Source organism: Suncus etruscus, chromosome 14 (assembly GCF_024139225.1).
Source record: "Suncus etruscus isolate mSunEtr1 chromosome 14, mSunEtr1.pri.cur, whole genome shotgun sequence".
NCBI lineage: Eukaryota > Metazoa > Chordata > Mammalia > Eulipotyphla > Soricidae > Suncus > Suncus etruscus.
The window spans coordinates 21,898,381-21,913,758 of NC_064861.1; the positions used below are offsets into that span (position 1 = coordinate 21,898,381).

Genomic DNA, 15,378 nt, shown 5'->3' on the forward strand with positions numbered 1-15,378 from the left:
GTCCAAGTTTACAAACTAATCCTGATTTAGGAATGTCTTTAAAATAAATTATTAGGTAGATGGTAAGCCTTGTGGGAGCAAGACTGTAAACTAAAAATATAATTTTGAATAACTTTTCCAAGTATCATATGTTCAAGCTTCCTATAAGTGGGATTAGCAGACCCATAAATATCAAGCTACTATTTCCCCTTAAGTTGTGTGACAGAATGGCCAGACCTTCTTGGCTTGTGCAGACAGACTGACCCGGGCTTTACTCTGTTGCTTGTTCAGTAGAAAACACCAATAGCTAACACTGACCTCAGTATTTGCCACATCAGCATCTTTACTGTATCTCCAGGATAAAGAGAAAAGCAGTTACAGTCATTCTATGGGCACAAAATAAGTAGATTTGGGAGCAAGACAAACTTAGGATTGATGTACAATACTGCAGAAACCCACATTCCTTACCCATCTGTCTGTTTTGTGCTAATGAGGATCTAACCCTTGCCTTGTACATCTACTAAAAGGGTAACATGTATAAAATGCTTAGCCATCTCCTCTTAGAGGTAAAAGGCGATGGTTAAATATGACAATAAAAATAATAGAAATTTGGCCAGTGTTTGCTATGTGAAGTAATTTATAAGAATATCCTCACTGTTTTACTCCAAAGAACCAATTGAGAGAGATACTATTATGCTTCTTGCCTTCTTACAGGTGAGGGAACTGAGTGAGACCCATGGAGAAGAACCAATGATTGGCAAAGGCTATGAAAACTTTGAGATCCAGACAGCTTTGATGCCTGGGTCTTAACCACTTATTTTTATGCTTCTTTTAAATCCGAAAGGTACAAAAAATGTAAAGATCGAGTAGGTGGAGTCTGACAGATTTGAGATCCCGCACTCAGTGGCTCTGTGACTATGAACCAGTTAAGTAACTCTCTGACTCTCACACAGCCGCTTCATCTGCAAATATTTCCATAAAGATAGGGAGGTCTGATAATCCATTACAATTTTGGACATCCAGTGTGCAAGACACTCTTGCATTCAATAAAGTCTATGAAGTGGGGATCCAATAAGAAATTTTTTTCGGGCCCGGAGAGATAGCACAGCGGCGTTTGCCTTGCAAGCAGCTGATCCAGGACCAAAGGTGGTTGGTTCGAATCCCGGTGTCCCATATGGTCCCCCGTGCCTGCCAGGAGCTATTTCTGAGCAGACAGCCAGGAGTAACCCCTGAGCACCGCCGGGTGTGGCCCAAAACAAAAAAAAATAATTTTGTTTTTTCATCCAACATACAAGGATTTAATTTATAAGTGCAAATTTAATTTAATTATTGCCCTTTGCAAAATATCTATTACAGCAACAGAAGAATTTGATGTTCTTTTCCCCCAGGCATCGCCTACAGAATTCAAATTTCATTGGGCCTCATGCAGTTCATTTGGACATTGGAGATCACTAACTTTAATGGAATTTGTTCTTGGCCATTTCACACACATTTTTACACCTTTCCCAGTCCGCTCTGCAACATGCTTCTGTAATTCACAAGGATTAGAAGCCTTCAGTTATGTCTGTGATGTGCTCCTTATTACATGCTGTGACTTTTTTCTTTTGTAAATGGAAGGAAAATTAAGTAAAGATGAAGAGTTCCTGGTCTCTAACTGCAAAGAAGAGCTGTGAGATAGTAAATCAACATCAGAGGTCTAAGAATTATAACAAAAAACAAAAAACTTCTATGAAAGAAGAGACTGTGTACTCTAAGACACAAATGCAGCCAGGGCCCATCTATTAAGGCATAATAACAAGTGTGGGCTTGTTTAATCTGAAAAGTGTCTACTTGAGGAGTGAAGGGGGAGAATGACTGAGCACTGAACATGGTTTATAAGCTGTTGCTTCTTTCTCAGGGCTGACCATGGAAGAGGGCTGCTGAAGACACAAAAAGCCATAAATCCAGGACTTTTCTTTGGAAAATAGATGCAGCTCACTGGGGCTCATTTATTGTGGATAATTAAGAACCCCATATCAGAGGTCACAGCCTCAGAGATATTCTTGTTTGTTTGTTTTGGGGCCACATTTGGTGGAACTCAGGTTCTGCCCCTGTACTCAGGGACCACTCCCTGTTCGAAGTGGAGGACACAGGATTCAGCTAAATGATTCTAGATTGACCATGTGCAAGGCAAGTGACTTGCTCCGGCCTCTAGTCTTAAGGTGTTTTAAGGACTGGAAGTCCAAAATTTTGACAGTTATCAGAATTTCAGCTTTCAGAAGGATCAACTGTTTGGAAAGTAATAAGGGGAGTTTTATTAAAAGTCTCTCAAAAAACCCCAAACAAACCCAGCTGTATTTAGTAACTGAGGACAGATCGAGAAGGCAGGCCTTAGTAATAATATACAGGACACTGTACTCTTCTGGTCTCTGGAAAGATTCCATTTCCTGTTATCTTTGCTGACAAAAACAAATAGATCAAACGAACGAAACTCTACCCTTATTCGAATAATATTAAAAGAAGTGTCACAAATGCCAGAGAGATAGTACAGTGGGTAAGGCTCATGTGTTGCAAACAGCCAATCTGAGTTTAACCCCTGGCACCATATATAGCTCCTGAGCACCATCAGGTGTGATTCATGAGCATAGAGCCAAGAGTCAGCTCTGAGCACCACTTGGTATACCCTAAAAACAAACACAAAAGTAATCAAATAAAGTAAGGAAACTTCAGAATTTAAACTATGACTGTGTCATCTGGAGCTCATTGAGAGGAACATACATATTTAGATCCACAATATTATTTCACCAATAAATAATATTAGGGACAGATAAAACCTGACAGTGGCTGAAACAAAATTAGTCTTTGACAGCAGCATGCCAAGATAGTGTTCAGATACATTTAGCTTGTTGCTCAGCCTCACATGGACAGAATCAAAGAGTTTATTCAGGAACCAGTGGTAGAAATGTAACAACAAAAATTTGATGAACAAATAAAAGGCCCGATCATAAAATACAAATTCAAATTCCCATGAAGGCAATTAGTACCATTATCATCATCATCATCATCATTAATTTTGCATCAATAACAGCTGTTTGGTAACTCAAAAAATTAAATACAACTGTCAAACATTTGTAAGTTACCAGAAAGTACTTAAAGCTGTTATATTTTGTTAATTGATTATGTTTGGTACAAAAGTCTTAGCACTGTGTAATAGATTTCAATGTCAACAACGTTTTGGTACAATCAGCAGATTGAGGGCTGAGAACGTGTTCAGCAGTAAGGGATGTGCTTTGCATGTATGAGGACCTATGTTCAATCCTCCACAAAACCCCCAAAAAAGTCAAAACAAAAAGCAAGCAGTAGATTAAGGCATTTTGTTGATCTCAATTCAAATCAAAGACATTCAAATGAAAGACATTATCTTTTTAATGAAAAACAAAGTTGCTTAGGATTGGGAGATTAGATTAGGTATTAAAATTATTCATTGTTAATAGTTATTTATTAGCAACTAATAAAAGTGGAGTAATTATTAGTTGCTAACTCTTGACATAGAAGATCAAAAGTTAAGGGCTGAGGATAACTATCAGTGGTAAAATATTTGTATTGAATGTGTGACACATGGGTATGATTTATGGCATCACCAATATATAAAGTTAACACAAGGGAATTAAAGACATAGCAGAGAATACAGGCCAAGGACATGTAAGGTCTTGGTTCAAACCCTGACATCACAAAAACAAATCCCCAGAAAAACATATAGCAAAGGTTTTCAGTTTTTTAAATGGTTGTTATTTTCTAAAATATAAAAATTTCAAACTCATCAATAAGTCAACATTTAATGTAAAACCTTGTAGGAAGAGCCTGGGCTTTGGTATGTATATCATGGATGGTGTCAGTACTTAATATTTTGTTTTGGTTTCAAATCAACAAAACATGTATACCTTGGTAACTTCTATAATCTCAACTACTGTCTTACTTAATACTAATCTGTGAGTTTGGGTTTAAGTGTTTAAGAAATTAGATGGACACCAGAAATGACAATTTAATAGTATTTTTTTTGGGGGGGGCCACATCCGGTGGTGCTCCTGGCTATCTGCTCAGAAATAGCTCCTGGCAGGCATGGGGGACCATATGGGATGCCTGGATTTGAACCAACCACCTTAGGTCGTGGATCGGCTCCTTGCAAGGCAAACACCCTGTGCTATCTCTCCGGCCCTTAATAGTATTTTTTAATAATAACTAATAACTATTTTACCTTAAAATAAACATGGAAAGATACAATTTTTACCTTCTCAATGTTCAGCTTGAAAACCTGGCTCCAGGTTAAAAGAGCCAGGCTCACAATTCTATTCTTCTTTAGTTGTCAGATAATATAAGTAGAGTTCAGAATACAATCATTAGTGTGAAATGATGCCATGAGCTAGTATTTCCCTTTAAGAATTCTGGCAGAAAGAAATCTTGGCAAGATCTATATTAGGATCATACTCTACCCTATAACAAGCAAGAGCTGTTTGTCAAAGGTTACACTCCCTGAGTAAGATTAATTTTCTATATAGTCTCAACTTTATAACAGTACAGCCAACTATGGTTTTCTTATTTATTTTAATGAGTAACGTTGATAACAACTAGAGTACAATTTGGTACTGCTTCGAGGGATATCTTCCAGGGATGTGCTGATACAATTATTTCACTGCTCTACTTGGAAAATCCTGAAAGCTCCCATTTTTCAGAAGTAAATGCAAACCCTTTCTATAGATTTCAAACCCTCTTGACAAATGGGCACAAGCCAAGTGTCTGGCATCATCTCTTACCAGTTACTAACAGTTCTTCATAACCATGTCATCTTTATATATGGAATGATTAATGCTGGCTGATTAATGTTCTGCTAGGAGGTTATCTCTCCTGTACCCACATTTCTATGTCTTGAAAATGTCTCCATCTGATAAAGCCCAAATATAGGCATAATTATTTGTTGCTACACTTTAATCATTTTCCTGAATGTCACTTAGCATACTATGTTATGATTAGTTACATATGCCCTAATAGAACAAAAGCATGGAAATAAAGCCATCTTATTCATCTTTAATCAAGTGTAGATGGTCAATACATTTTTCCAACACTATTTAATAGAGATTAAAACAGATTTTATTTGGTTTGATTTGTAAGAGTAGTCTCAAATCCATCACTGGTTTCCTTCCTATTTACTTCTTAAATTGTCTGTACTTTAGGTTCATGATTTGAAAAAATGAGTACTAAATGTTCACCTATATTGTTGCAATGAAAATGAAATATGGGGCCAGAGTCATTGCACAGCAGGTAGGTCTTCTGTTTTGCATAACGCCAATCCAGGTTCCATTCCTAGCATTTCATTTGGTTTCCTTAGGCTGCCAGGAGAATTTCGTAGTACAGAGCCAAGAGTAACCTCTGAGTGCTGCTGGTTGTGGCCCAAAAACCAAAACGAGAGAGAAAAATCAAACAATATAATATAAAGGTCTTAAATACAATAACTTGTGGGCAAAAAGCTCTATTATCATCACTATTTCTTCTAAACAATATACACTAAAAAGATCCATTTCCTTCCTTAAGTGAATAAATAGCTAAGTATGGTCAACATGAATTGTCAAAGGAAAAATAACTTGAGTCCCCCAACAAAATTCATGCATACCGAGGTGAGTTGCAGATTTGGCTCCAGACAATAGCTATATATTAGATATTATAATAAAAGGATTCATAAGAATTCTTTGGTTTCCCAGAGCAATATACTGTATATTGTCAGTAACAGAAAATATACTGTGTATTAAGTGTAAAATAGCATTATGTCTATTTTATACCCTAATTACATCTAATAAGTGCCATGAAATGAGCACATGCTTTTGGGGAAAAAATAACACTGACAGACTTTACTCAAGAGGATTTACCCACACTTAGAAATATACACACACAACACACATACATGCACAATATTTACAAGATTCGATAAAGAGGTATACATGTATTATATATTGTGTGTGTGTGTTTTTTTAAATTTTCTGTTTCTAGTTACCTGAGAATACACTGAGCCAAATATTATTGCTCCTCTCCCTGGCTCTGGAGTGTGTGTGGGGGTGGGGGGAAAGAAAAACACAGAGGGGAATTTCTGTAAGCATGTAGTTCATTCACTGTACTGAACTGAACCAAAGGTCCATGGGGACATATCACTTAGGAACCCGAAAAGAAAAAGTAAAGGTGAATCTCTGTGAAAAAAAAAAATGGTGCTTATGCAGGGGAGTTTCTTGGCAAACAGATACTAACCTGAGACACTTTTTTTGGGGGGAGGGATTGGGCCACTCAGGTGACACTCAGGGGTTACTCCTGACTAAGTGCTCAGAAATCGCTCCTGGCTTTGTGGACCATATGGGACTCTGGGGATCGAACTGAGGTTGATCCTGAGTCAATCACGTGCAAGGCAAATGCCATACCAATGTGCTATTGCTCCAGCCATAACCAGAGACACTAGAAGAACACAACTATCACCGAATATTGATGCCTCCTGGTTGTGTAAAAAAAAAAAAAAAAAAGCAGAGTTGAACATAAAGAGAAAAGAACTTTCTAAAAAATATGGAAGTGTCCAGCCCAAATCACTAATAGAAAGCAGACAGAGCCTTCTTCAAAGAGATCTGGCACACCTGCCAACCAGGGGGCATGAAGCATTAGGATGAGTCATCCGTCACATAGAGCTTACAGACCCTTCCAAGTCTCCATTTACTCACTGTACTCTTTACACAGCAGCCACAGGTGGGATCTATTTCCCACTTCTTAAATTTGGCTCAATTTGTGACTGTGGTCACCACTAAAATGTGACAGAAATAGTGCTTTGTCTGCTCCAGGTCAGGCATAAAGAATCCTGGCAGCTTCTGTGTAGTCCCTTTCTTGGAAACACAGGCTAGACCATGGAACAGGCGGCCACAGGAAAAGCAGCAAAGTGTTCCAGCTGATAGCTAGTTCCTACAAGGTTTTAGATTTCAATTTAAGATCATCTGGGATCCTCCAATCCCAGAGGAGCCGAGAGTTGCCTCTCCCTTCCTACATAAATTTTAATCATAAGAGAATCAAGCAGCTTTATTCCAAGCTATTTTTACAGAGTGGCAAAACAACTAAGTGTTGACTTTTCCCCATAACAATGTGCATATATAGGCTATGTAACTGAGACCTAGATTAAACATTTCTGTTAAGCATGTAGACTATCTCCTCTGGACAGAGATACTGCTAGTACAGCCTTCATGCAAGGCACATTCCACTCATATGCCTTCAGTAGCTTCCATAGAAATATAATTCTTCTTGTGATTCATACCACTCTCTGAAAGAGACTAATTAAAATAAAAAAGAACTAATAAATCACTATTATCCTAATTTAATATACACCTCAACCAAATACACAGCAGAGGGTAATACGATCGGTAATGCACCAAAAACAAAAAGTCTTTTTACCAGTTCTTTGCCATGTATTTAACAAGTCTGGCCATGCAGTTCATACTTTAGTACTAATTCTATCATCTGTGCCTGAGGCCTGGCTGCTTGTTTACACAAGTTTCAATATTGTTATTAGCATCATCCGGTCCTTTTAACTACTGTGCTACACGTTCTTCTATGTTTTTCGTCTTTGAAGGCCTAAGGAAACCAATAAGTTACACTTCAAAAACCATTAGACTCTACCTGAAGTAAACTTGAACATGACCTTTGGGAAAATGAAAATCAGAAATGATTATTCCTTCACACTCTGTCTTCACATCTCCACATTTAATGTCATTTAAGAATATATTAAGTTATAAATGTGCCATTTTAGGAGAAAGGAACAAGTGACATTCAGAGGTCAAACTGAGCTCTATTTTCAGAGCATTCTATCCTATGGAGACTGCCAAAAACAATGGTTTATAGTTACTGAATCTTATTCCAGGCCAAAGTCTTGGCCATATCCTTTACATAAAGCTGCTTATTTAATCTTCACAACAAATTGAAGGAATGTGGCATACTGGTTTGCAGCACATCCAACATGGTTTCTTTTGTTTGTGCACAGAAGAAAACTGCTTTCTCAAGTCTCTCAGAGTTACATGTAGCCATGTGACTGAGTTCTGGCAATGGAACATGGAGAAAAACAGGAAAACATGTCTTAGACTCGGCCCAGACAACCTTGCCCAAGTTTTTCATGCTTTCTCATTTTCCCCACTGGCTGTTTGATGGCAGAAATATTCAGAAAAAAGGAGGAGCTACAACATGGCAGAAAACTGGTAGGGGAGTGGGAAGGGAAGAGCTAAATTCCCACATAAGACGCCAGGTTCAGGGTCCCTTCAGTATATAGCATGTAACGAAGAGATTAGATATGCTGTAGTTATTGTCATAATAAATGGTATTAGAAGTACTTCATGAGCATTAGAATTAAATGGCCCTGGTCATAGAACTGGTAAGAGTTGACATGTTTAAGTTCCAATAAACTGTCTTCAGAATCATGTTTTTGCCATCATGTTATTAATGTCACCTTCCATATTATAAAATTTTCATCAGATAAGACATAAAAGTCTGATATTGGGTTTACTATATTTGGGAGCATATAAAGGTAAGAAGAACAAAGAGTAAGACAGACAATAACTTCTTTAAGTAAATTCCCTAGTTTGTCTCTCTCTTACTAGCCATATAAGGGTAGACTACATAGACTTACACATAATAACCATGTACGGTTAGATTATTTAAATACCTTTGCATGAAATCTCATTAATTCATGAAAACTTAAAGGTTCTATAGAAGTTAATGTTACATAACAAATCACTTCCTACCCCCTGGGGGGAAATCCTTGGTAGCTTAAAACTAAAACAAACAAACTTGCATTATCTTTCCTACATTCAGGAAAGTTTCAGGTCAGTGACGTCATAAAAGGTTGTACCCATGCTGTTCAGCTGTCCATCATTTGAAGACTGGATCAGCATGGAAAGACTCACTCCTAAAGTAGATTACTCACTTGGCTAGCAAGTTGGTGTGGCTGTTGGTAGGAAGCCCAATGTCCTCTCCACAGGGTTGCGTGACTGTTCTCATAACTCAGTCACTTGGCTTTCCTCAAAATATAAAGCAAATGCTATCAGGTCTCCTATGACTAGTCTTCAAAGCCACCCACTATTACCTTTTCAGTTACACTGAGATTAATATTCCTAGAATTATATTAGGTTTCTGCCTTCATAGTACTCAAGAGTATTAATACCAGGAGAAATAGTTAGGGTCATTTGGGAAGCTTGCTGCCACAAGAATCCATTCAGTTGACACATTCACTAAGTGTTTACCAAGGACAATGCAACAAAAGACAGTTCTTTTCATGAAGCATACTTTCTTGTGGAAAGTCAGTGAGTGAAATACGCTGCATTCTAGAAAAGTTCTATTCTTACAGGGCCAGTAAGGTGGAAATTCTGGAGGTTGGGTCTGTTTTCAATTTTAGACAGTTACTTAGGCAGGTCTCATTTAGAAAGTTTGAGGCAGGGAAATGAACCACATACTTACAGAAGGAAGAGTGTTCACAATACTTGGAACAGCAATTGTAAAGGGACTATGAGTGTTGGGGATGTGTGCAAAAATCAGGATGGCAGTCAAGGTGCTTATATAAATGTAATTATGAGACAGCCACAGACAATGGGCAGTGATAGAATTTTCTAGACTCTGCTTTTGTCTCAGTGAAATGGGAAACCACCAGATAATTGCTAGCTGAAGATAAACAGAATTTGACTTAACATTTAAAACATCTCACTTTCTTATAGATATCAGAATAGGACAAAAAAAGGTAAAAACAGAGATACAAATTAAAAAATTTTCTAAAAATTCAGACTTATATGAAAGTATTACCAATCATCTAGTAAGAAGATTCATATTCTGGATTTACTTTGGGCTGAACTGAGCACAATGTCATTCCAGGTAACTTTATTTTCCTGGTCTGTTTTGGGACACACCTGGCTAAACTCAAGGCTTAGTCCTGTGTTGATGTATATGGCTGTTGGATTTGGACACACCCTTTGGATAGGCAATCCCACTGTACTGACAGTTAAACTTGGACATGCCCCTTTGTCATGCTGGATATAAAAAGAATAATTTGAACCTTTGGAGGGGGCTCAGGATAGTGACTAGCATCATCTGCCAGCTCTTGGGAGGCTGGAGATAAAGCTTGGACAAGATGTTGCCTGCTTTGTATCTAACTCTCTTTTACTTTCTTTCCTGTACCTTGCCTAGCCACCTCTGGCTGGTGAATTTCCATTTATCTCTCCCTCTCTCCCAGAAACCCCCAGCAAGCAGCAGTGGCAGGTTTCAGGTTCCAGGAGGAATAAGAAGTTTACTTGATTTTTCTTTCTCTCAGTCCCAGGAGAGAGGTTGCTACATGTTGACATTCCTGGGAGTGCATAAGGCCCCACTGGCAGCTGGACCCTACAGATCCCTGTGAGCCTTGCAGCTCTGAGCCCTGGCAGCTTTGGGTCCTCGCAGACAAACAGCAGGTGGACTTGCAGCTTACTGCAGTAACTTGCTGGGTAATGGCGGATTTCTACACTCCTGTCTCAGCACTCAATAATCACTCTTGGCATGTTCAGGGAACCATATGGGATTTTGGGATCAAATCCTGTGAGCCACATGCAAGGCAAACACCATACCCACTGTATTATCACTTTGTACCTCTATGTAACTTTTGTATTAGGAGGAAAAGCACAGTTAAAATTATATCCCAGTGCTGTGGCTTTTAAATGGCACTATTAGGGGATGAATTGGAAGTTTGGAGAAGCTTTTTAGGAATCAGATCACAGGACCTGAGATAGAAAAGATGGGTGAGCTTCTGATATCATCCTCAAGTTTTGTATGACTGGAGAAAGAACTTAAGGTCAGAGAATATAAGGATCTAAAGGAAAAGATAGCCTATAATCACAAACATACAAGCTTCCAATTCCTCCCCCCACATAAACCTATATTAACAAACTATGAAAATACACACTATTTATGACATTCTAAGGCCAGCTATAGAAAATATAATACAATTGCAAAACAAAAAATAGTTTAATATTCCAAATATAAAAATATATACATTCATGGGTCAGAGCAATAGTTTAGCAGGTAGCCCAGGTTTCATTCCTGGTACCACATGTGGTCCTGAAAAGTTCACTACAAGTGACCCATGAGTGCAAAACTGGAGTAAGTCTTGAGCTCCCGCTATCAAAAAAATGTATGTAAAAATATGTAAAAAAATGGGCTAAATGTTTTAGAAATGAGGTTCATATTGTAAAACCTGCTTGGCTGGATTCTATGATGATCAAATGTCAATCTACAAGAGACACTTTGCCACAGCTCCTAATATAAGAAAATGCTCAGTGAAGATGGCTTACTGCTATTCCTCTCAGAACCACCATTGGTGCTCCCAATGCTATCACTAGGTAATTATCATCACAGGCATGACCATGAGTATCAGTGACTTCATCACTGCAGCTTAAGAGCTAGCTCTGAAATGCAAACATGGTTCTACCCCAACAAAAACAGTGTTCTCTATAGCATACTCTCTGCTTAGGACCAATTACACATTACCTTTTCATGATTTTCAATGAGGATCTCAATGACAATGTTCTGAAATTTGATATCCATGATGGCTGCTACTGTTTCTTCCTGGGGCCGCAGCAAGGTAGGTCCAAACACCACACCAAGGTTGGCCACTGTCATCAAATTCTGCTTGTGGTTGTTAGCAACACTGGGAGAAATGAAAAAAAAAGGAAAGATGGGAGATATAATCTGTGAATAGACAGTTGACTTACCCTCCTTATCATTCACTCTTGTCTTTATACTATTCATGTGGAAGGAGGCAGACCTAAGGAGAAATCTGAGAGTACTTCAGAGTCGTGAGACTTTTCTAGCTTATTTCCAGCTATTGAAGGCCTACTGAAGATTCAGAAATCTTTAGAGAGTTGGCTAATTTTCGTTTGTAGGATATGATACTCCTTGTTATTTCTATTTTGCTTAAAACAAACTTATACTTGGCTTTGGATGTTTCATCACTGTGATGACTAGCATTCTCATGAGTACAATAAGAATTCTTGACAACTTAAATATGTTCACAATGTAAGAAACAAAACATACCAATTTTTAAAAATAGGAGGATGTGGACATTTATGTTGAAGTCATGAAAGTCATCAGTTGATGTTCAATATAGTAAAGCCTCATCATATAAAACATCTGGCTTATATTAAGTGAGAAAACATAAATAGAAGAAAAAAGCCACACTAGTGTGTGTCTATATATATGGTACATGCAGGGCCAGGTTGTAGCTGAGTGTAATTTACTAAAAACATATGCATGTTTTTTGATAAATAACTATTTAAAACTTATCATACACAAGGGTACCATAATATAATCTGAAAACTGTTCATTTTGACATGCATATGAAAATATACAAATTATCTACTGAAATCAAGGAAGTGAAAAGTTAAGGTCATTCGATATTAAGAAAATACTAGGAACTTCTCTAAATCACCTGTTAGAAGAAGGAAAGTATTCATGACTAACAGAATTCTAGGGAAAAATTGGGCCAAGATGGCAGTTTACACAGACGTACCTTCTTAGGATTTAGTTCTATTTATACAGAGCATTTTTCACACAGTTTATGAATGCCTACACTGTTTCTCTTGCAAGCTTATATTCTGTAGAAGGGAAAGACTTCTACTGCCTTAAATGCTGGTTTTGAAATGGAGATTTACTGAAGTATTACATCAATCAGTTTTATCAGCAGATGTGTACTTTTTTTTTTAATAATTTCCTAGGGTTAAAAATCTAATTTCAGTACATTTCCTTGTCCAAAAGGAACACAGAGGTGGCTAGGTATATTAAAGTTTAAGTATGAAAAAGAACAGCAAAGTTAGGGGGGAAAAAGCTTTTTGGTTACTAAGAAACACCTGGTATGATTTGTCACCACCACCCTGGCCTGGATTTTGTTCACAAGTTTTACAAACTATTTCTGCCTTCCAGCCAAATTTCTTGATTTTACTTAAGAGTGTTCCATTCTGCCCAAACTAGGGCACACGTGTAGTCTGAAAGTTTTCATATAGATGCTCAGTTTATTTTTTCATTTATTTGGCTTTGGGTCCATACCCAGAAGTGCTCAGGGAACCATGTGGTTCTGAGGATCAAATCTCAGATCTCCTGCATCCAAAGCATGTGCTCAGCCCTTTGAACATCTCTCTAGCCTGGCAGAGTAAAGCTCTTATCTGGCAAGGGGGAACATGTTTGATTTTATGCCTCAATCAGCAAGCAAGCACATTTTTGAGCTGCTGTAACATCATTACTTTCAACATCAGCTTATATGTGCAGGAAGAAGATTCTTCACTCACAAACATTCCTCTTAAGTATTTCTTAAGGAAATACTATCTATCCTTGAACAGAAAGTTATGTATAAAAACATTTTAAGATTGCTGACCAATAGATGCATTTGGTTTAGTTGTGATCATTTTTCACGAGCATGCTCTAGCTGCCTCTGGAGTCTTTAAGTACTCTAATTCAATCTCTGACTTAGAGCTAATATGGACTTAACACTAGACTGGGTTGGGGTTGTTGAAGAAAACAATGACAGAGTACACATTAAGTAATGTGAAGTGCTTCATTTGACTGTATCATTGATAATGACTACTATAAGCTCTTGGTGGACCCCATTGTTTTAAACATAGAGTCCAAATTCTTTGAAATAGTTTTGTCAACTCATATCTAATGTAATCTCCCTGTTCTGGCTCCCTGATCAAGAAATTCAATCTGTACAAACATTGGGTTCCTTATCTTTTCTTTAAAGGAAAGCAATCAGTTTGAGGGTGAACAATACACCTATTTCATAAGGTTTCTGAATAGATCAAATATAATGGAAATTTGCTATCATTCTCTTTCCACTTCCACGCTTCTCTGCTTTTGTCATCTGCCTAGAATGTTCTTACTTTTATTTTTTTCAGCCAACTGTTGATGCTCAAGGCTCAGTTCATAGAGCTACCTTTCTTCCTGAGGTTTCTATCTTCTACACTCGAACAAAAGAAAACTTGTTGGCCTGCCCCTCTAATTATGATACACAATTAATGTTCCATTGCTCCTTTAGAGTAGAAACTTTGCTGATTTTATTGGGTACTATGAGCACTAAGCACAATATATTTCCCAGGTGAGCACAAAAGGATTCAGAGATGTGTTAAAAAAAATGATGGGAGGTCTTGAGTAGGCATACAATTATTCTCAACATAAGTTCACAGGCACAAAACACTCAAATTATTACTGATGATTTGGGAGGATGTATCTTCTCTATCCCAACTACCCCCTCAAAGTCTGGAGCTGTGTTCCATTTTTCAGATTTCATTAATAAATGTTAATTATTCTGATCTGCAGGCTCTAATGCCAAAAAGGCATTTGGAAAAAGGTTCAGTAATTCTGGATAAGCAGCTCTGAATATAAATAGGTTTGAGGCTACCCAACATAATTCATCTCCTTTCTTTAATGATCCATCTTAGTTTAGAATAAAAAAAACATATTGATCTAAGTCTTATGAAACTTTTCTTGGAAAAAATCTTCACCTTTCATTACTAACTACCATTATCTTTTGGCACTCTGAAAATAACAAATTGATCTGTCATTTGATTATTACTGCTCACAACTTGGTACAGCTATGTTCATTATTCTAGAATGAATTATTAATGTTTCAAGATCTCTATCCCAGAGAAAAGGGACTAGACTTTGCCTCTGCTGGCACCAGCCATCCATTATATTTTGAAGAATTTACAGAGGTGTGGGAGGCAAACTGGCAGAGTACTGGAAAGCCCAATCCAGCAGAGGCCACAAGACTCATTCATTAGTGAGGTCTATAAAATACTGAGAGCCAACTTTCCAGGTTGGTAACTGAGCTGATTGAGCTCTGCTTAACACAGTCCAGAATATCATGTTGAGTCTTGATTTCAAATCCATGCACAGAAGTTAAGTGTTTACAGCACATTGCTTTGAAAAAGTTTTCGATATGTCTTTCAGATATTTGGTCCCCACAAACAATTTGTGATATGTCCTGGTTCTGAGAGAACCATGAGTTCCACTGTTTTCTGTTGCAGAATAGAAAGAAATAGTTTCACATGTTATTTTAACTGGTGAAGACTTAGTCCTTCTATGACCACTATAAGTTAGCTGTATCACTTGCTGAGAAGGAGGATACCTTCTGAGGGCATGCTTTCAGAGCATTTGCTTGGGGATTTAAACCCTATTTTCCCTGTGGTTCTCTCCTGAATTGAAGTTAATGAGTCTTTAGGACATCCAAGGAATATGGCCTAGGTTAGGCACCTTTTGCCACCTTTTGCAGAAGGGAAAATGAATGGAACCTCTGACTTGGTCTGACAGACTTAAGGGGCAGAAGAAGGTAAAATGCTTCCAGAT

General features: G+C 37.7%; 1 protein-coding gene across 1 annotated transcript in view; it reads right to left on the reverse strand.

The window, feature by feature from the left end:
* The window catches only part of ARHGAP26 (Rho GTPase activating protein 26), a 517,227-nt gene that overhangs the window by 125,202 nt on the left and 376,647 nt on the right, over positions 1-15,378 (reverse strand). The window contains exon 18 of the mRNA XM_049786899.1: positions 11,530-11,689. Within this exon, the coding sequence (XP_049642856.1) occupies positions 11,530-11,689 (160 nt within the window). The remainder of the gene's footprint in view (positions 1-11,529; positions 11,690-15,378) is intronic.